At 41.7% G+C, this 21,251-nt stretch overlaps 1 protein-coding gene across 2 annotated transcripts; it reads left to right on the plus strand.

Annotated features, from left to right (window-relative positions):
- Positions 1–852: 852 nt before the first annotated feature.
- Positions 853–16,712, plus strand: LOC133110402 (serine/threonine-protein kinase 35-like). Of its 2 annotated transcripts, XM_061220475.1 has the most exons (3): positions 853–1,569; positions 4,044–4,784; positions 12,547–16,712. In XM_061220475.1, exons 1-2 carry the CDS (start codon positions 1,059–1,061, stop codon positions 4,754–4,756), a joined length of 1,224 nt encoding a protein of 407 aa, XP_061076459.1. In that variant the 5' UTR covers positions 853–1,058; the 3' UTR covers positions 4,757–4,784; positions 12,547–16,712. The 2 variants fall into 2 exon arrangements, with proteins under 2 accessions (XP_061076459.1, XP_061076458.1); XM_061220474.1 differs by lacking the exon at positions 12,547–16,712 and having other exon boundaries at positions 4,044–4,948.
- Positions 16,713–21,251: the final 4,539 nt, after the last annotated feature.

Here is a 21,251-nt window from a genome sequence, read left to right on the forward strand (position 1 = left end):
AATAATAATAATAATAATGAGAAGAAGAAGATGCATTAGCATCATCAGTATCATCTCAGACATATTTCTAGAAAGAAGGCGTAAATTATTTTTTTAGGCGATACCAGGAACCAGTCAAATCATTGTGTTCGCCTGCTTCCAAACAAGCTGTAAACCAGCTGCCATTTCATGTGCTACCACACGTGATGTTCTCAGAACATGGCATACACGTGAGAGGCCATGCAGGAATTGGCAGGAGAAACCATTTTAACAACCCGGGAACCATGGGGATATTAGACACATAAAATAATTCAAAGATATACAGAATTCTAAATAATGTGCATTTTCGCTTCCGCCAGTGCATCACCCGCTGCGTAACTGACACATATGCAGGTTGAAAATGCTCAAAAACATGTTACAATTCTCTTCACTGACTGTAAAAAGAACAAAGGGGATATTGATCATTGTAGTTTGAATATGTTGGCTAGTTCTCGGATATACATTTTAAAACCACGAAACTTGTTACACGCTGACAGTATGCATGACGTGTGGACTTATTTATTATTAGCACGTATATACGTAATTTTACACTCGTCTGTTTGTTTTTTCTATTTTGATTTCTATCTGGGTCAGTCTCAATAGCAATTGCGGAGAATATAGATATATGCGCTTTAAATGTATTTCGACTTCAGAGGAGTTTTAAATATACTAGGGCATATATTACAATTCAATATAGTACGCATTTTATTTAGCAATGTTGAACAGTGCGTGGTTCTTTGTGGTATATCTAACTTTATTATATTAGAATCGCCCCTACGTTAGGAATGGTGCAGTCGCATCATGCCCTCCCCCTCATTCAACGAGTAAGACAGTCATGTCTATTTAGTTCAAACAATTTGACCGTCGAAGACTGCTTCCTGATGACAAGTGAACTTTAAAAAAAAAATAGGAAAGTAGCAGACAAAAGTTCTTGCCTAACCCCTTTTAAATAGAATAGACACTCTTAAGATTTTTAATGAGTAATGTGGAGAAACTGCTTATTTTCTTAAACGTTTGGTTATAACGTGACGAAGAAGCCTATGGATACAGGTGACAAGGGGAGGAGACGGAAACAAAGTGTGCGAACCGGCGGCTCGGTGCTAGGGTTGAATAATGAAAAAATCAAAAGGGAAGAAGCGCACGTTTTAAAATCACTGACTGTTGGGAATATAGAAGACAATGAAGTCCTAATGGAGGAAGACCGCTATCCCGGCAGCTTTCTTAAGAGCGGGAAATTGGAGCGTAGGGTAATGGCACCGAGATACAGTTTGTTACGGGAGGTAGGAAGGGGAAGCTATGGCGTGGTGTACGAGGCCATTGCGCGGAGGTCTGGTGCAAGGGTAGCTGTAAAGAAACTTCGCTGCGACGCTCCTGAAAATGTCGAGCTGGCGCTCGCCGAGTTTTGGGCCTTGACAAGCCTTGAGAAGCGGCATGAGAATGTGGTGCAGCTGGAAGAATGTGTTTTGCAAAAGAACGGTCTGGCGCAGAAAATGAGCCATGGAAACAAGCGATCCAAGCAGTATTTGCGGTTGGTGGAGACTTCACTTAAAGGTAAACTCTACTTTAAAACAATGGCCAGCATAGCTGAATCCGTTTACAATGATAGATTCCTCAGCGTTTACCCAAAGCCCCCATTATCTAGTCCGCTGCTGGGGTTAAATATCTGGTTACAAGCTTGTTTAAAATATTATTCATGTTATTATTTAATGGTGTAGCCTGGTAAAAAGTCCCCCCCGTTGATTGATTTCCGTTTCATGAGTGCAGAGTAATCGTTGTGGTTCCTGTCTTATCAAATGCTAAGCCCGTGACCAGTTGAGTTGTACTGCATGTGCAATCGAATATAAACTGAACCCAAAGTCCAGTAACTGAACTCTAATGCTCAACGATTTATCATATGTGACATTTGGCTTCGTTCAAGTGTAAAAAGGGCAATTGGACCCGCTTTAATATTACGCCGCGGTATGCCGCATAATACTTGCTGTGTCACTTTGTATCGCCCATTGTTTATACGAGTCTTTAATTTGATTCTTATGATGTTCGGGAATTTTGTTGAAACGCTTTCATGAAATGTCTGAACTTCATGCAATGATTACATTCGTGGTTGTAAATGTGTAGTGAATGCTGAAACTGACAAATCGGTTATTTTAAAAATCATTCGGTGCATGCTGGGATAGTTTCGAATTATGTAATTTTCTGGAGGGGGATGGGCGCTTTGTGAGTGTCTTGTAGAAGTTGACACGGAATGGAAACGGGTCTAATAGCGATTGTTGCCATTCTTCATTTGCTGGCTTTCTCTTTAGTTTGTTATATAAGTGTTCCAATCAGGCCACTACATTTGTCACCTGATTAAATATTTATATCGATGCGCACAGAGGCGCTTTTATCTGTCTCTTCCATCTGTTTTTATGTCTAAGGATTATTGTGCCCAGAAAATCTTTGTATTGCGTTTGACTGAGACATGTTCTTCAGATGGGGCTTTGTGTAGTTCCAGTCAATGCCGTCCCTTGTTGGGTAGGTACACTTAGGGGTAGGAAAAGGCGTCCATTGCTGGGCTGAATGGCCTGTTCTCGCCATCACATTATGTTGTGTTATGTAAAATAACTCGGCATTTAAAGACAGCCATTGATAACCAATGTACTTTAATTTAAGCGAGTTTGACAAAAGCTTCGTACTACATTTAAGACCGTGTAAACCACATTTGGGTGCCACTGAGGCTGTGTATTTTGTGTTCATTTAACCTTACCCTTATTGAAAACCATCTGTATGACGAGTCATTGGGAAGTCATAAACAAACAGAACAATCCCAGGTCACTTGCAGTGTGTTGACTTTTATTCACTGACAGTTGACTTCACTTTGTTTAGCAAGTAGGCAATGGTTCATATCAATTTGTAACCCTTATAATATTGAAGAGTAGCTATCTTTAGAGGCCCTTCATTCTCTTGTTTTGATTGTTCTCCTATAAAAAGTATATTGGCAGGATGAAGGGTGCATTTGGACTGACTCCATGTTTATATTTATTGGAACACCCGCTGCCACACACAAATAGTTTGATTTCTTGACCTTACATGAAATTCAATCCTTTAGTGCTCGACCTCTTATCACTGTTGCCATAAGAATGAATCATTTTTTTGCAATCACCATTCAAGAATGGCTAGAGTCACTGCTGCCAAGATCCATGTATGTTTCAGTGACATTGTAGATCCATATCTGTTCTTTTAACTCTTGGTTTCAAATAGGTACTTTGTTGCTTTTGGGCCATGTTTTATATGCTTTGTCTGTGATTTCACAAACTGACTGCAGTATGAGTCTACAAGAATGAAAAACTTTAAAGCAGTTTAAACTGTTTTGCTGACTAACTACAGAAGATTTGAACAGGATTGAAACAACAGAATTGAAAGGTTGAGACAATTTGATCCTTTCTTTCTACGGCACATGATTTATGTGTGTTTAGGGCAGTGTTAGGGAAACCTCCTCACATTTATCATATTGTTAAAGTTGTCCATCTTGGTTGTCAGTCTTGAATCTGTATTGACATAGAAGCAGTTGCTGATGGAGTGTGAGACTTCTCTATTCAGAAGTATTGCGATTGTGACACTCCTTATGCAATGTAGCTTTTGAAAGCAAAGCAAATTTACTGTTGGTAGGTAAGAAACTGGTTCTTTCGACTTCCAGCCCACAGGTAATTGGGTGGAGGAGTTGTAACTTGCTGCTGTATTTGCCTTTGGCTCATTCAGGGACACCTGAACAGAGTGGTTGAACCAGAACAACAAAGTTAAGGTCTGGCAAAACTGACCACTTTTTGAAGGAGGACTGTTGTAGGATCTGGTCAGACCATTCCAGGTTATAACATGTAAAATTATGTAAGATTTAGGCCTTTATTTTTGTGAAAGCCAATTAAGATGAGATTACGTGTGTGTGTGTGTGTTATTTCTTCAATGTTCTCTCTGAACTACCTGGATGTGGTCTGTTTTGTCTAAAGCACATTTGTCGGTTACTGACTGCTTTCTGTCTGATCCCGTTGCAGGAGAGCGAGTTTTGGGCTGCCCAGAGGAGCCATGCTACCTGTGGTTCGTTATGGAGTTTTGTGAGGGCGGAGACCTCAACCAGTTCATCCTCTCTCGCCGCCCGGACCCCCCGACCAACAACAGCTTCATGCTGCAGCTCACCAGTGCGGTGGCCTTCCTCCACAAGAACAACATCGTCCACCGGGACCTCAAGCCGGACAACATCCTGATCTCGGAGAAGTCGGGCTCGCCCGTTCTCAAGGTGGCCGACTTCGGCCTGAGCAAGGTGTGCGCAGGCCTGGGAGGCAGGGACAAGGAAGGGGAGAACGGGAACAAGAACGTCAACGTCAACAAGTTCTGGCTGTCCTCAGCCTGCGGCTCAGACTTCTACATGGCCCCCGAGGTGTGGGAGGGCCACTACACGGCCAAGGCCGACATCTTCGCCCTGGGCATCATCATGTGGGCCATGATCGAGAGGATCACCTTCATCGACGCCGAGTCCAAGCGGGAGCTCTTGGGCTCGTACGTGCGGCAGGGGGCTGAGATCGTGCCGGTCGGCGAGGCGCTCTTGGAAAACCCAAAGATGGTGCTCCACATCCCCCAGAAACGCAGGACTTCCATGTCTGACGGGGTAAGAAAGCTCCTGCAGGACATGCTTGCGGTCAACCCCCAGGACCGGCCCGACGCCTTCGAACTGGAGAACCGAATGGACCAGGTCACGTGTGCCGCGTGAGCTACTCGAACGGTCGATTGTTTTTCAGGTACCAGTATGTTCATATATTATCTGTGTTGCTGTTGTGGTACGTTTTGTAGCGTATTCCTTTGTGCTTGCCTTTTGTTTTTAATATACCTGTTTTTGCTAGTTATAAATGCCCCCCCTCCCCCCAGTGCTTCCTTATTAAATGTCATCCATTATGTCATTTGCCATCCTTGTGAGAGTTTTGTTTCCTTGGTGACAAGGGAGTGGAGGTGTTCAAAACAATTGGCAAAGCCAATCGTTTAATTCCCCTTGGAAACGTTAAAATGATTTTGTGCAGATTGAAACTAATGGGCAGTGCCCTGGCTGTCAGAGGGGTCGCTTGGAAAGAGACCAGAGTGCTCGGCTATTATGAGCACACAGGCCGCTGTGTAAGCCAGCCACAACACGGGCCAAGGTTGCCCACAGGGACGGGATGTTCTCTGGCTGGCAGCACACGTGTTCACGGAGAAGGCTTAATTGGGCGTCTGGTACTCCGGCTGCTTTGGCTGCCATGAGCAGACCTCTCTCTCTCGCCCTCTCGTTCTCAAAACATGTCCCAGGTGGCACAGTGTTCCAGCAGAGGCCCCGCCTCTTAGCCTACATTGCAGTCTCCCCCCCCCCCTTGGGACAGGGACATATGGCTAAGTCAGCTATGCTCTGCAGCTTTGGATTCTCTCCTGCCCTCCCTCCCCGCTCTGCCCGCGTCACCTGTAACAACCAAACCTTGTAGAGCAGCGATGCTAATCAGGTCTCTGGTGTGCAGCTGAAAGCGTGAGCCCCATGTCCCTTGTTTATCAACACAAGTGTAGATCTGCTGAATTTGTTCCTGTGCAAAAAAAAAAAAAAAACAGGATTTATATAGCCCTTTTAAGTCACCCGAATTTGCTCCCGCAATATATGTGAGGTTATTCATGTTTGGCCTTTAAAAATTGTATTTGGATCCCTGATTATTTTCTGCCTGTGCGAATAACAGTTATCGTGTTACTATTTCCGCCATAATAAGTCCACAATAAGCATATTAAGCAATAAAAATCTGAATGCAAGTGAATTTGTGTAAAATGCAGGTTTTGAACTATCCTGTGTTCCAAAAACCCAATATTCCATTGGCCAGCCCGACCACTGGATTGGGTAGACTGCGGTTAATTATTATAATTTTATTTTTTTTGGCAAAACTTAATAATATGGTGGTCTGTTTATATACTGTTGTAATTCTAATACGTTTCTGAAAACATTTGCGGTGAGTAATGAGCAATGCATTTAAGTCACTCATCTTAAAAGATTGAAATGTTTTCAGAACAAATCTGTTCCTATGAATGGTTCTTGCACGAGGCCCATTGTCTTCAGACTGACAGAAACAACCTCCCTTTGGAAAAGCAAGATGAGGCCTGTTTAGAAATGTAAGAGGCTGAAACCCAAATGATAATTGGGCTCTGTCCATTGTATTATCAGCTGCTTTCATTCCTTGCATCTTGATGGATAATGAACCACACCCTGCCATCGTTCAGTCACAAGGGAGTGTTTCTTTACATGCTGTGAATCCCGTGTGAATGCTCTTGCTGAACATTAGAGTTCGATACAACGTTCACACAGGTAAAACTATGGTAGTTTGACATCAAATGTGTGTGTACGCTTGATATGTAACATTACATTACTGGCATTTGGCAGACGCTCTTATCCAGAGCGACGTACAACAAAGTGCATACCCATAACCGGGGATAAGTGCGCTGAAAGACCCTAGAGAGAAGTACAATTTCAATTGCTACCCGTACAATAAAGATAAGGACCAGGGCCTATCTTATTTTTATTTTTTTTTAACAAACAAATAAACAAACAACAAAGCAAAAGTGACCAAACTTAACTATCCAAATACTGCTTACCTAGCCAACTAAAAATACTGAAACACAAAGTAAATCACAAAGACAACAATTAAGGTTCACAGGGAGGTAGGGAGGGATGGGGAGAGGTGCTGCTTGAAGAGGTGCTTCTTCAGTTTGCGCTTGAAGGTGGGGAGAGATTCTGCAGTTCTGACCTCAACGGGGAGTTTGTTCCACCACCGTAGAGCCAGAACAGACAGTAGTCGTGAGCGTGAGGTGGAGGTTCGGAGAGTGGGAGGTGCCAAGCGGCCCGTGGAGGCTGAACGAAGAGGTCCGGCAGGGGTGTAGGGTCTGATGATTTTTTTGTAGGTAAGCTGGGGAAGGCCCCTTAACTGTTTGAAAGGCTAGTACCAATGTTTTGAATTTGATGCGATATGTAAGGCCATGGGCACTTAACCGGGGTCGTTGGAAGTGTTATGCAGAAACGGGATGTCTCGAGTTCGAGGCAACCTGTGCCAATGCTTGGCTCGTGTTCTAACTGTTCAACGGTTGGCTTCCGCCCTTAAACTCAGAGGAACGTTCCTTGCTGGAGACTGTTCAGTACAATGGGAAGTCATTAGCTCACAGATTTGCTGCTGCAGTGATTAACCTAAATAGTGCTGCTGTGTTAAGCACTTGGGCGTGGAGTTAATAGCGAAGGGCTCATCTCTGTTGTGGGTCTCAATGGTAGTCTGCCGTGCATTGTCCTTACTGCATTTAGAACACTCACTGTACTGAGGGGTACGGTCGTTCCTCAGCGACAGTGGGCTTTGTAATTATAGTTTTTCTGATTGAGGTTACAGTTGAGCTCTCTGGAAAGTGATGCAGTTCACTACTACTGAAGGCTAACGGGGCCATAGACAAGTGTGAAGTATTATGCTGTTCTACTATGCATGAAACTGAGTACATGTATCCACTAGAGCCAAAGAGTGGGAGGGGACTCCCAATGAGGCGTCAGTTCTGGGGTGCTCTCTGTAATCCGCTCTCCCTTGTCTGTAAGAATGTGTGCTCTCCCACTGATCCTGTAGAGTTGGTACAGAAGGGACCTTGCTACTCTTCTGTGACGCAATTCAGTTTGTGCCTGCCAATTAATTACCAACAAATACCACGCCAAAACCAATTATCACCATTCCTCACATCCCTTTGTCTGAAGTGGTCTGACGGGAATCTCCTGAGGAATGTTTCTAGCAGCTTCAGGCTGTTTCGAGGGCAAAGGTAGCTCCTCCCCAGTACTAGAAAGGTGTTCCTAATAAAGTGGTCTGAATGTAACTATGGAATTCCCATTTCTCTTACCTGTTTTCCAATAAAAATGTTTTGTGAGCATGGTTTAAAGTGCAGTGGTTTTGGCCTTTTCTGTTGTGGAGTGGTAAATGTATAGTTTTGGCTACGAAAGAGGAAGGATTCCCCTGCATGTGTAAACTGTTTATATATTTTTTAATTGAATGTGAATAGTCTGTTACCCTTTAATTACTCAGGCTTGCTAGGTAGCTATCGCCACCTCATCCCTGGAATGGGTTTAACCCTTTTTGTTTTTTTGTTTTTTTTGTTTTTTTTGACACAAGCCTGAAAATGACATGCCCAAAATAACGCCCTTGGTATAAATACTATCCTTAACCCTTTTGACTTGGACTCTTCTGAAAGGTAACCCATTTTTCAGGAGACTTATTATAACTATCACTGAAACAAAGTGACATAAGCTCAACTGAAAGATCATTTTTGAGTGGATACCAGTGCTTGTGTCTGTGCTTGGTCAGCTTAGAAACACAATGGTGCTGCACAGCCACAACGCTGGAGAAAGCCACCCAATACAAGTATTCAGCATAGTTTTTTCTAAGCTACATCTAGGTGAGTTCCCCAAAAAGGCCATTTGGGCTCTCCTAAAGAACACTTTGTTACAAAATTGTAAGATGGGTCCTTGGGGCTATAAAATACTATATACTGCATATTATATGCTTGTGGAAGAAATGTGCTGACAAAGGGCTCCCTTTACCGCTGTTCACCACCCTCCCCCTAATTGTAGGACATTACCTGTTCTATGAAGTACATTACATTACATTACAGGCATTTAACACGCTCTTAGCCAGAGCGACACACAATGAAGGCAGATCGAACACAGGGACAAGTGTTATGAGGACCATAGAGGACAGTACAGTCTGTTAGTCAGTAGACATTCTGTTGACTGATTGTGTGCTTGCAAGGGGAAGGTTTTAAGTGAAACGGTATGTGGCAACACTTGTAATACTTGAGGATGGTTGGGTGAGCTATCGGCAGACACATTGACCCTGCAAGAATGTCACTTTCACGGCATGAGCCATCTATTTACCAACGACCTCACCTTGTTTCCGTGCCAGCATTGTATGTTCACCCCAGGACCCTAATCTGTGCTCTGCAGGTGGTACAGGGCAGATTGAGTTGGTAATCCTCTGAAGACGTGCCCGCTATGTTCAGCTGAGTGCTGTGTCATGGTGCACCCATGGTCACTTGGCCTGTTTTCAGGTCTGGGGAGGATGAACAAAGAGTCTACATGGCTTTTGCTTGCCAAGCTCACTGCTGAGCTGATAGTTTTCTGATTGCTGTAGCACAGTTTGGCCCTTTTTCTTGCTTTGTGCTCTGTGCCCCTATGCCTTCACAGAAAACTAATTTTAAATATAGTTAAATAATACAAACGTAGCTTGCCGGTTAATTCATTTAATTTGGTTAATTTCCTAACTGAAGATCATTAGTGTCACAACTTTAAAAACTCCAAATCTGGAGCTGGTAGGTGTAGCCACTTTGCATCCCTCAGTCTTGTGTTGATTCCTTGGTATGAGCCAGGGAAAGAGGGTTTCACCTGGCAAGGGTACTCCCACAATATCAGTTTCGCCATTGCAGCCCCATCCGCCTGGAACTTTCAACCCCAAAATGTCAGTGGGAGTCAATCACTCCCCACTTTGAAAAAGGCTTTTATAACTTTTCAAAATAGCGTTCAAATTGTAAGCCTAGTTTCTTCCTCCCCTCGTCATTTTGAGGGGAGATGACACGAGTCTTTATTCAGTCATTATGTATCATTGGTTTAGATGAAAGAATAAAAAGTTTGTCCTTTTTTTAATTTTTTTATTAAAGAACTGAGCATTAGCGCCGCAGGTCGTCTGGCAGTTGAACGGTTGCTGGTTCAATCCCCCACCCTGGGTGTGTCGAATTGGGAGCAATTTGGGGTTTGGCACCTAACTCCAAATTGTGTGTGTGTGTGTGTGTGTGTGTGTGTGTGTGTGTGTGTGTGTGTGTGTGTGTGTGTGTGTGTGTGTGTGTGTGTGTGTGTGTGTGTGTGTGTGTGTGTGTGTGTGTGTGTGTGTGTGTGTGTGTGTGTGTGTGTGTGTGTGTCAATTGGATAAAAGCATTCTATAAAAGTCTATTTACCATTTACATAAACAAGTTTTAAAATTCAGCAATCATAAAAATCATGGTGCCAAACTGTGAATAAAACTGTGAATTGTGATTCAAATTAAATCCCAAGTTAAATGCCAAAGTTGATTGGCAGAATATTGTCTTTTCCATTTGCTTTTTGACTTTTAAAGCCCTGGCATTCTGCTGCGGTATGCACATTATCAATGAGGGAGGCCATTTTAAGGTGACCAAGGTCTCCGTGTCTAAAATGGGTTTGCGCTGCGCAGGGATTTTCCCTGGCTTGCAGACCACCTCGTAGTTATGGCTTTTGCTGATTCATCAAGCTTCTTGAGTGCGTTGCTTAATTGGATTGGAGCCCTTAGACAGGACACATCAATCCACAGAGCAGTAAATGGTCAGTAGCTTCCTTTGTGTTCCTTCTGAATCTCAGCTATGCAGTTCCAGGCAGTTTGCAGGACTTTCTGGAATCTGTGTAATCGGTTTTCCTGCGTAAAATGTTGGCTCTCACATTCACTGTCATCGGTATACGCAGTAGGAGAGCTATGGATTATTCTCATGATGATGTTTGATTGAGCTTGAGGGGGCAAGCTTTAAACTCAACACATCTTGCACTGTTGACATTTGTTTTGCCTGATTGACAGACGTGACGTTTGCCTGATTATTCTGTACCCATTGGCTGATAATTCCATTTGACTTTGTCTTGTGTGGTGGTTCTATTCATGTCATGTGAGTGGATTTAAATGATTGGCCAATAACAATGTAATCAGTACAGAGATGAAATTACGTAAATAGTCTCTTAGGTAAACGTTGCACATGCTTTGAGAGCAAAATGCTTAACTGCTCAAGTGGTGCATTTGTCAAGCATTTTTTGGTGTAGTGAAGGAAGGGTAAATAATAGGTAGAACATGTGCACAAAAACAGCACGGAATTGTAAAAATGTTTCCACCGATTCTTAATTGAGCAAAACAAATGAACAGTTTAAGGGAAAGGGAAATGCACTTAATCGTGCAGTAAAATGGTCTGGGGTTATCTTTCACTTAATGGCCGTCTGTCGCCTTTATCCCTGCTCTTCCACTGTTCCACTGAGTGAAATAATGTATCCATCTGAACAGACGGCCTTCTGGGGTCTGTGATTACTGAGAAGAAGGAAACTCCATAAATTATTATTTATCATCAATTTTCCATGCAGTGTATTATTGAACATACGGTATTCTATAAATGTATTACGATGCAATAACTGAGGGGAAAGAATACTATCGAATGAATTATGGGTTGTACAAAAGATATCCAAAGTTGTGGAGAAACCTAATTTCACTCGTGTCATTGGAGACAAACGGGCTATTGCATCTGCACTGTGCACTCATTTGCATTGGTCACAGAAAGGAGCAATACATTTTACAAGTTTAAACTCACGGTTCATTTGTACACAATGTGCCTTGGAGCTTTGCTTCAAATGTGTTTTGCTCAGAAAGTGCTTTTTCTGTGAAGAACAAAGACCCTGACGCCGGCTGGAACAGTGCTCACCCTTGGCAGTCTGTAATGGAGTCAGTCCAGCTCGCCTGGCAGCTTTCTGTTTTAAAAGACACAAGTTGACTGCAGTTTACGCCCAGGCTTGTGCATAAATATAACAGATGTTTGGCCTGGAGCAGACCGACTGTCGCAGTCTCACTGACCCCTGTGAACTTAAGCTGCGATCGTTGGTTGCGTAATAATTGGTTGATAATAAGGTTGCGTAATGCAGAAAAAGACCCTGTTCAGGGGCCCCGCTTAAGCCCGCCAAGCCATTTAACTAGAACATCTATTGGTAGCCTGTTTGGTTCAGAGGGGAAGGGAAGTCGGGTCGGCTGTGAGCCGCCCGGGTTCTGTGGCTCTCATCCTCTGAGGAGTCCAGGATTAGGGCGGCCTGTAGCATAGTGGGTAAGGTACATGACTGGGACCCGCAAGGTCCGTGGGTTGATCCCCGGTGTAGCCGCAATTAGATCCGCACAGCCGTTGGGCCCTTGAGCAGGGCCCTTAACCCTGCATTGCTCCAGGGGAGGATTGTCTCCAGGGGCCCCGAGGTGATTGTGCACTGGGAAAATCCTCTTCTTAAAACACAGGCCTGGCCTTTGAGTGCTACATAATTTAACCCCATGATGGTAATTACATTTCGGTCACCCAACAGTAAGGATTATTGTGTCTTTTCTTCCTCCCACAGTGAAGATGTTCACAATGAGCCCCCATTTTAACACTAATCAGATAATCTGTGGGAATGTGTGGGGCGGGGGTGGGGGAAAACACTACGTGAATGTAGCTACTTATTCCAGGTTTCTGTTTGTTCTTGTTCACTGGAGTCATAGCAGTTGTAGCTGAATTTCTACATTGCTCTTGCTGCATTTGAAGCCGGTTTTGGTCTTCTGGTTTCTTTGTTGCAACTGCATCAGGTTTTCCCCTGAAATCCTCCTCCGTGTATCATCACGTCACATCCATGGATATGGACCTTCATCTTCTGTGTACAGCTTGTTGCGCTGTGTTGTTTTGTTCTGACCGGCGTCTCCTTTTCCACAGATGTGTTTACGGCCCGTGCTTGAGGATCTGCGTTCTTTCAGCGGTGGAAAAGGGGACTCATCTTCTGAACTGTGAAACTTCCACCATTAAATGTGAAGAAAAAGGAAATAAATGGAGCCATTTGATAGGACACAGAGGAATCGGAGGATCCTATGCAATGCATTTGCACAGAAAGTCAGGTTTATTTGTATTTTTTATGAAGCCTACCTAATTAAAAACTTTGCTTTTTGATATTGGTTTACCTTATTTTGTATAGAACACATTTCTTCTCAGTAATACTGGAATAGATGCGGATAACTGAGGGATTCATTTCTGTGATTATGTTTGTGTTTGTTTTGCCATTGCTGTGGCTATTGTTTATTTAGGCAAATTCATAACCGAGTAATTTGCTCCTATAGGTGGGCTGGCTTTTGATTTGAGCCTGTTCATATTGTGTATTGAGTCATTCTCCCTGTATTCAACACCTCAGGACCAATTATGTCATTTTCAGTGGGGTTTCTACTCTTTCTATTTGCCATCAGTCTAAATAATCCTTTCATGTTCAAAGAAACACTTTGATAATTTTGCTCGTAGTTAAGCCATTGCTGAAGCCCTTGTTATTGGTTTATTTTCCAAGGTTACAGATGTTCCATGCCCAAAGTGAAATTTCTGAACCAGACTGTAGCAGACAGGAATATATTTATGTGAACTGTTGATTCAATATGCCAGTGCCATTGCATTTATTGTGATTTGGTAACAAATTGAATTTTGTATTGAAATTGAAATGAAGCATGGCTTATGTTTTCCCCACTCTCTGACCATGGTGCCTTGAGTCAGGTATTAGTTAAAGCTGAGTGACTCATTTGTCACCTTTTGTAGCATGCAGCAAATGCTCTTTTCACTGATTCTGCAGTTTTTGTTGAGGTTTTTAAACCAAGATTAAGAATGATGAGTAATGATGCTTTTAGATGCAGTATAGCAAATATCAAATTATACAAGTGTATGAAGAGATTTATTTCATACACTTGTATAATTTTAATCCCCATTTATTCATGTATTGGAACAATTCCTTCTATTTTTACATTACAGATAGATTTAAAGGGATCCACTCAACTGGAATTCTTAAAAGTAACACAATAGCTTTGAACAAGTATAAGTGTCCTGCTTAAAAGTGTGTCTACAAGCATAATGGGATATAAATGCATCCTAAGTAGGATATAAAATCATAAAAAATGTATGAAATCTAGCTGGGTTGGCGAAACAATTTGTGCGTAACTTTGACTTACAAATGCATGCAAGTGCATACTTTTTTATTTTTATTTATTTTTTTCAACATAACATTGTTTTTTTTGGGTGTTTCTTTAATTGTTTTTGGTGTGATCACTGAACTTACCAAAGGGTGCATTTAAAAAATAACCCACACTTGCATTTTAACGAATTCAAAGACAATTGTGACACAATTTTGAGCGTTGTTTCAATACTACAAGAACCAGGCCCCTGCCTAATTGAATTGTACAGTTTATATCATAACTGGTAAAAGTAGAGTAGGTTCCTGGAAGCGAGCTAATATCAGTTTGAATAAAAACTGCATGATGTTACAAACCAGAGCTTACTATCATAACTCTTAACGTAGTGCTTTGGTTTGATTTGTATCGGACACGATTGTCTCATTGGATTGTACAGTAGGATTAAGTTTAACAAGCAGAACACTCCTACAGCTGTATGGGATCATTTTCACAGTCTATGTGGTCTGTTTAATGTGTGTTGTTCTATTCCATTTACTGCATTGTGGCCATTAACTGTGATTGTGGATTGAACTCATTCGTATTTTACTGCCACTAACCTCTCTCAGCAATGCCTCAAGAAATCTCAAGTCAAAACCTGTGAAGATGTTTTGAAATGTAAGCTGTTTTCCAATTCCTCAACCTTTTTCTGCAGTTCGCCCTTATGTGCATTCATTTCGGCCTGCAGTGGAATTGTTTTCACCCAGAAAATGTTCTGTTGATCACGCGAGACTGAAATTGTTCTTCACAGCTCAGAACTATGTGGTTTGCACTTTGAATGGAAATTGTGTATTCTTCAGGACCATAGACATGGTTGACACCAAACGAACAATAGACTTTTCTGTACCTCCCTGTTTATATTACACTACTAACCTAACAGTACTACAGTACATGTGTGATGATACCTCAGGTAGGAGCAGCTGGGATTCTTGGCATCCTTTTCTCCAGTGTCACCAGGGAAGGTGATGCTATTAAATGTGTATTGCAGGTACAAAATGCTGAACAAATCGCTTCAAGTAATTGTTGATCTGCAAGTGTGGCTGTTAAACAAGTTAAACTAAGTGACGGGCTGCTTTATCTGGTGATTTGTCTGATTACGTTTTCTTTTTTATATCTTTAATTTTTTGCTGTGCAGAGTAACCGTTGAAATGAAAGCAAATGACTGATTTGTTGTTGATGTTTGGTTCTGTTCGTAATGATTAATTCTGGATTTACACCAAAAGAGGAATTTCCGCATTTCCAGTCTGAGCCCAGAAGGGACCGCCCACATTACAAACTTTAACGCTTTTATTTTCAGGACCAGCGACTCATACCTGCGACACTGCGCCCAAACGCTTTTGGTGTAAATCCAGCATAAGACCTGAGACATGATTCCAATTATTCCTCATCTGGTACTACCTCATGGACCATTCTCCTCACAAGATTGACCTTGCTGAAGCCAGCAAGTATACTTCAGGTTTTACATATTGGCAGCGGACAGAGTGGACAAATTCAGAGTGAACCCCAATCCTGTTGTGCTAATTGGTTAAAGTACTGTAGCTGCAATGAACTGATCAAACTGGTAATAGGGTTCAGTTTCAGACTGGTCGAACACAACAGAAACAGAACACAACAGAAACCTATCGGTTAGCTACTGAAGTGGCATATTCCTTCTGTGGTTCTGGCGGTGCCAGTTCTCGGTCTTGGTTAATTTGGTCTACACATCTGTGTACAGTTCTACATTTCTGTTAACTGTTTATGTAGTTTAGCCTTTTGCAAATATTGCTTTGTAAGGGCCTGTTATTAGATCACTGCGGCATTTTGGAAAGAGCATTTAAAGGAAGATACATTGCAATAGGTCTAATAGGCCTACATCTGGCATTCTAGAACCATCAAACCTGCACATACTTGTGCTAGTATTGGCAGTTATTGGTTGGTTGTTTGACGCCATTTTGACTTGCCATAGATAACATTCAGTTTAAGGCTTTTAAGGATAAACTATCTTAATGGCCACCAGTTTTCCCCATACCTCTTTCCTGTTATTGCGCTCTATTGCATTTGCATACATTCAGACATTTTTGCTGACTATACTTTTCCGATTGAGACCAAGCAATGTCTAGTATAGGATTCCCTTCGTTGTGGTGTTTACTGAAAGGACCAGTGCTGATCTGGACTGTAGCAGCATGCTTGTTTCTAATGGTGAATCTCTAATGTGAGTGAGTTCAGGTTGAGAAAAGTCAGAAGAGTGAGGAGGGTAGCTGTTTGTCCTATTTGTGACTTATGCGATAACGATTCAATCTTTACTTTTCACCTACTGAAGGCTTACCTATCATTTAAATCTTTGCAGCGCTGTCTTGTCCTGACCTTGTAGGATTTATCTGTTGCATGACCACTCAAGTATGTGTAAAGTACGTACTTTAAAATAGCTCTCTTCCAATGTTTTGTGAATTCCCCGTTGCTGCTGGTATTTGATGTCAGCTTTAGCAATGGTCTGAAAGGTGAAATGTCTGACTAGCACAGCACTCCACTCCCTGGTGTCATTTCCTGTTCTGCAGGGTGCACCAGTAGCCTCTGACCTCTGACACAGTATTGGGTTTTCTTTCTCCATGTGGAAAATTCACTTGACCAACTCCTATGCAACCTCTTCTCCCTGACATACACTGTGCAAGGAAGCAGGTAGCTTAGCTTTGTAAAACGCAAGCTTGTGTTGTGCACTTCTGATCGGTTTCACTTGGATTGGGGGAGCACAGTATATTACAATGTAATGTGAAATTCTCCTTTAAACAAGTGTAATGTTATAGACAGTTCTTGCCTGTAGAACTGGAGCCATTATGTGTTAGTGATCAATTGTTATTTTTGTGTTTTGTTTTAATGTTGTAAATAAATTTGATTTCTGTTAGTCTTAATAAATGATCAGAAATTAAACTTGTGTCTTGTTATTATTGCCTTGACTGGCCTGTTTTTCCCCCTCCAGTTTGAAATTAACAACCCATTAATATAAAATGTAAAAAGCACACAAAAACATAAACCAAAATGGCTATTTGAATTCTATGGATTTATAAACATTGATTTGTTAATCAAAGCCTGGCAGTCTAGGTTTAGACCCCTGTTATGCCGTCTGCATTTGGGTGGAAGTAATGTAACATACGTCCCTGTTGTCGGGGGCAACATGCTTCTCTGCACTTGGTATGGAAGCTATTGAGGGTAGCTGTGACCAGGAGGGGGGTGGGTTGTGGTCGTGGTGATGGTGGCATGACCCTGGAGAATCCCACAGTGCGTCCAGGCTGTTAAAACACAGCCGCTGACCTGCAGTCTTCTGGCGTGTAAAACCCTGCAAAGTCGTGTTTTACGTTTACACATACATTATTTCTGGGATATTTAAGATGGCAGGATTTTATTGGGGGGTGGAATAGTCTTTCCACAGCTTTTTAAAAAACAATGACTAAAATACATTTTCCCCTCGATCTCATTGTATAGTGCTTCATCGCATACCATAGACGATTTTCCCAGTAAGTTTCCATATGTGAGATTACAAGATTGCATTTACATGCTGCTATTCAGCACAATTTGTTGAATGCATTTTCTTACTTGTGGAATGTTTTTAGTAAAAAAAAATATATTTTTATAAAATATATTTTTTGATTATTTTGTCTTTAATTGTGGATGTTTTTATTTGTCTTGTCTGCAGTCAGGCTGGTGAGTGGATGTGCTCAGGTGACCTGGCATTATTGGCTTATGGGCTGTTCTGTGTCCAGTGTGTGCCCTAGTACTGATTGTGCCAAGCGTCTCGTATGCTCTTGAGTGGGTATTAGGCTACTAGGGTAATCTGATTTTCATGGAAACGTGCAGTGAAGATTGAAAGGAGTCCAAGACCTCCCTGGGTGTGGCATGATAGTTTCCGCCTCTGCGGTTATAGTAAAACCGAGAACCATGGGGAGAGCGTCCCTTATTCAAGCTTTTCTTTCAGTAAAATGAGTCTAACTTTGTGTTAGATGAGTCTCTCATTGACAGCGGAAGACCAAGTTCAGAAGCAAAACGAGAACTCATTGATTACAGATTTTACAGATTATAATAATTTTTTTTTTGTAAAGTAAAATGTTTTATTTTTATTTTTATTCCTCCTTTAAGGGCTCATATACTCTGACTTCTGATTTGGAAGGTATCAAAGAACATGCAGTATTGTACCATTTTGCAAAGCACAATTATGAGACCCCACAGTACCGCATCTTGCTTCCTTCTTTGCCGTTCTCAGCGCTTGTAGCCCCTTAGTGCAGTACTGCGTCTGGGGCTTGGACATATCGTTTAAATAATAGCTCTTCATGGTTGAAAGTATTGCTTTGTAAACAGTGCAAAACAGGAGCAGAAAGCAGTTGACATGTTTGATGCACATGTGCATAACTTACATGTGCAATAGAGACATCTCAATTTAATCTTTGCCTGTACTCCATGTACAACAAAAATATGTTTTACAGTCCGCATATGAAATAAAAATCTTTCGGGCCACACTTTTACCGTGGACAAAGTTTTCCAGATGTATTCCTCAGGTGTTTCCATTTATTAATGTAGCTTTTGAGTGGAGGCACAGTATTCATATAATTGTGAGATTGAAGTGTTATAAAATCATAACTCGTAGCTCGGGTTCATTGGCCTGCAATCCTCAGCAGTTGCAATTAATGATCTCAGGCCTTGGGAGAGAGAGACCCCCAGAGTGACAAGCCTCGGAAACAAAACAGAGACCGTCATTAAGATATCTCATTGTACACTTCCCTGAACAGTGGGCTACTTGTTATCAACACCCAAGGTCAAGCTTTCAATGACAACAAAGGCCTGTTTGCTCGCGCAAGTGCTAACTTACAGCAATGGCGCTATTGTTAATGTTCAAAAGAATAAGTATGTTTGAAACCGTGGCAGTGGTTCATTAGCCGTGTTTAGCATGGCAGTACATTGACATTGTTCCCAGCGGAGAGTAGGCCATGACATATTTGAGATGACAACATCCCATCATCTTATGGTGAGGTCAAGTAGGAAGAAAGGAAATGGGTTGCCCTGCTACATTGTAACATTAGTAAAACCATAACATACATTATGGATGGCGTGTTTTCCTTTTTGCGGGTGATGTCGAGCACACTAAAGTGCACATAAGTGTGAACCTGCTGTGAGACACTGACTCAGGACCTTGCCCTCTGTATGGTATCATGAGAGCTAACCGCAGTCTGTGTCGGGAAATCAAAACCAGCCGTCTAATGGGATTATGTTTTGTTGAATTACCATGTGCAAGAGGCTAATGCGCTGCAGTTAAGGAGCAGACATCCAGCAAGGACACTGATAAGTAATACATATCCAGTAGATTACCTAGTTTGCGCATTAATTTATGAACCTTTTATAGTTGTACATTTTTAGCAGAGTAAATATATCCAATGTGTGTGCAGAGCAAATTCTGTCAGGGAACTCTGCAGCTGAACTGCTTGGTTTCAGCAGTAACATTCATGTGCGTTTTTATAATCAACCAATCTCATACACACAACGCATTCCTCATACTTGTCCAATCACATGCACATATTGCGTTGGATCGTCTTTCTTAAACCACCAGTCAGACCTCCTCTGTGCTGCTCACCTGAGCCACCATCTGTTGTGTGGATCTCCTTCTAGGTACTGGAGGGCTTCTGCTATTCCTCTCGTTTAGAAGGAGAGGTGTATTGTGCTCCCTATTAGATAGGGTAGTGCGTGCTGGTACATGCACGGTAGTACCTGAAGCAGCCAAACCTAATAATTGTACTTACAGGGAATGAGATCTAAACAAAAATGAACTCATCCAAAAAGTCAGAGAGGTGCAGAAGCAGCCAAACCTAATAATTGTACTTACAGGGAATGAGATCTAAACAAAAATGAACTCATCCAAAAAGTCAGAGAGGTGCAGACTAGCAGAGCATAAATAGAAATAAATTAGAGACATTAATTTAAATGATACATTTTCAGAATTATAGCTAATTACCAGTCTTATTTGATTTACAAGTCTTTGCTTATCCTATGTTATTTAATCAAATCGCATATTTGGTTTAAATGTAAAACGTTTTTACTTTATGATTAATTTATTTTTTAAATGTTAATTCTGAACTACTCTGTGGAGCCCATTTGGCTGAACATTTAGAATGTGGAAGGTGACATGAATATAATATATAAATATATCTAAAATATAACAATACACAATGATGTAAAAGTGATCTTAAAAACTAAACAATTAAGTAAATAAAGTTTACACTTTCTTATTTTAGCATCAGAGACAGTCATTTTGTGGAAGCCAAAGGAAATTCCCAGCATGACCAAGGAAAAGTCAATATATCATTATTCTCTATAAATGATTGATTTCCTCCTGTGTGCTAACATCTAAGCTTTTCCATTGCTGAAAGCCTTTTGGTTATTTACAGAAAATGAATATTAATTATAAATAAAAGCTACATATTCAGGTGAGAGTTATCTCCAGTAACTGAACTTTAATTTCAAACTAATTAATCAGCTGAGAGGGTGGGAGGTATTTGCTGCACCGGTTACACAAAAAGGCACCTCGATATGAGTCGATGTGAAAAATAGCAAAAACACATGGATACCACACTCATATTTATAAATTAATTAATCAGTTAAGGTTGTCAGCCCTTCCTTTGTAACATGTAGCACACCCAGCACCCAAACCAAACTGAACAGTTAAAGACAGCGATATTTAAAATGAACATTGCGCTAATTCGTGACTATGAATTCCAAGAGAATACTTGATTTGGCTCTGTACACAAAATATGTAAACATTCTCAGCTTTTATTTAAGGGTATCTATCTACAGGCCTATTCTGCAGCCATCTTCAGCTCCAGCTTGTTTCAGGGGCTAGGTGCCTCATGCTTTCCAGTGCCAGCACAAGCAGCCATACCATCATGCACCTGGGCCTGCTGAATGGCTGAATCTAAGCAGGTGTGGGCTTCGTCAGTACTTGGTACTGCTGAAAGTGGCCAGTAGGGGGCTTCCCTCTGGTCAAATATATCCCAGTGCCCCAGTAGAACGGGGGGCACTGTGCTGTAGGAGACGCTGTCTTTCAGATGAGACGTTAAATCGAGGTCCTGACTCGCTGTGGTCATTAAAGATCCCATGACACTCTTCATAAAGAGTAGGGGGTTCCCTGGTGTCCTGGCTAAATTCCCAACCCTGGCTCTTTCAATCTGTCACCTAATCATCCCCTGATTTAATTGGCACCTCAGCTGATGTGTGGTGAGTGTTCTGGCTGCTGTTGCAACACACAGGTGGGTGCTACACATGGTGGTTGAGGCGAGTTTCCCTCTCAAAACTGTTAAGTGCAGTTGCTGGCTGTGAAAAGCACTACATAAATGCAACATTAAATCATATTTCCTCTTCAGCATACAAATAAACTTAGCCAGTCATAAATGTCTATCTTTTGGCTTTAAAAAACACCTTTGTTGCTTT

This window comes from Conger conger, chromosome 14 (genome assembly GCF_963514075.1).
Source record: "Conger conger chromosome 14, fConCon1.1, whole genome shotgun sequence".
Taxonomy (NCBI): Eukaryota; Metazoa; Chordata; class Actinopteri; order Anguilliformes; family Congridae; genus Conger; species Conger conger.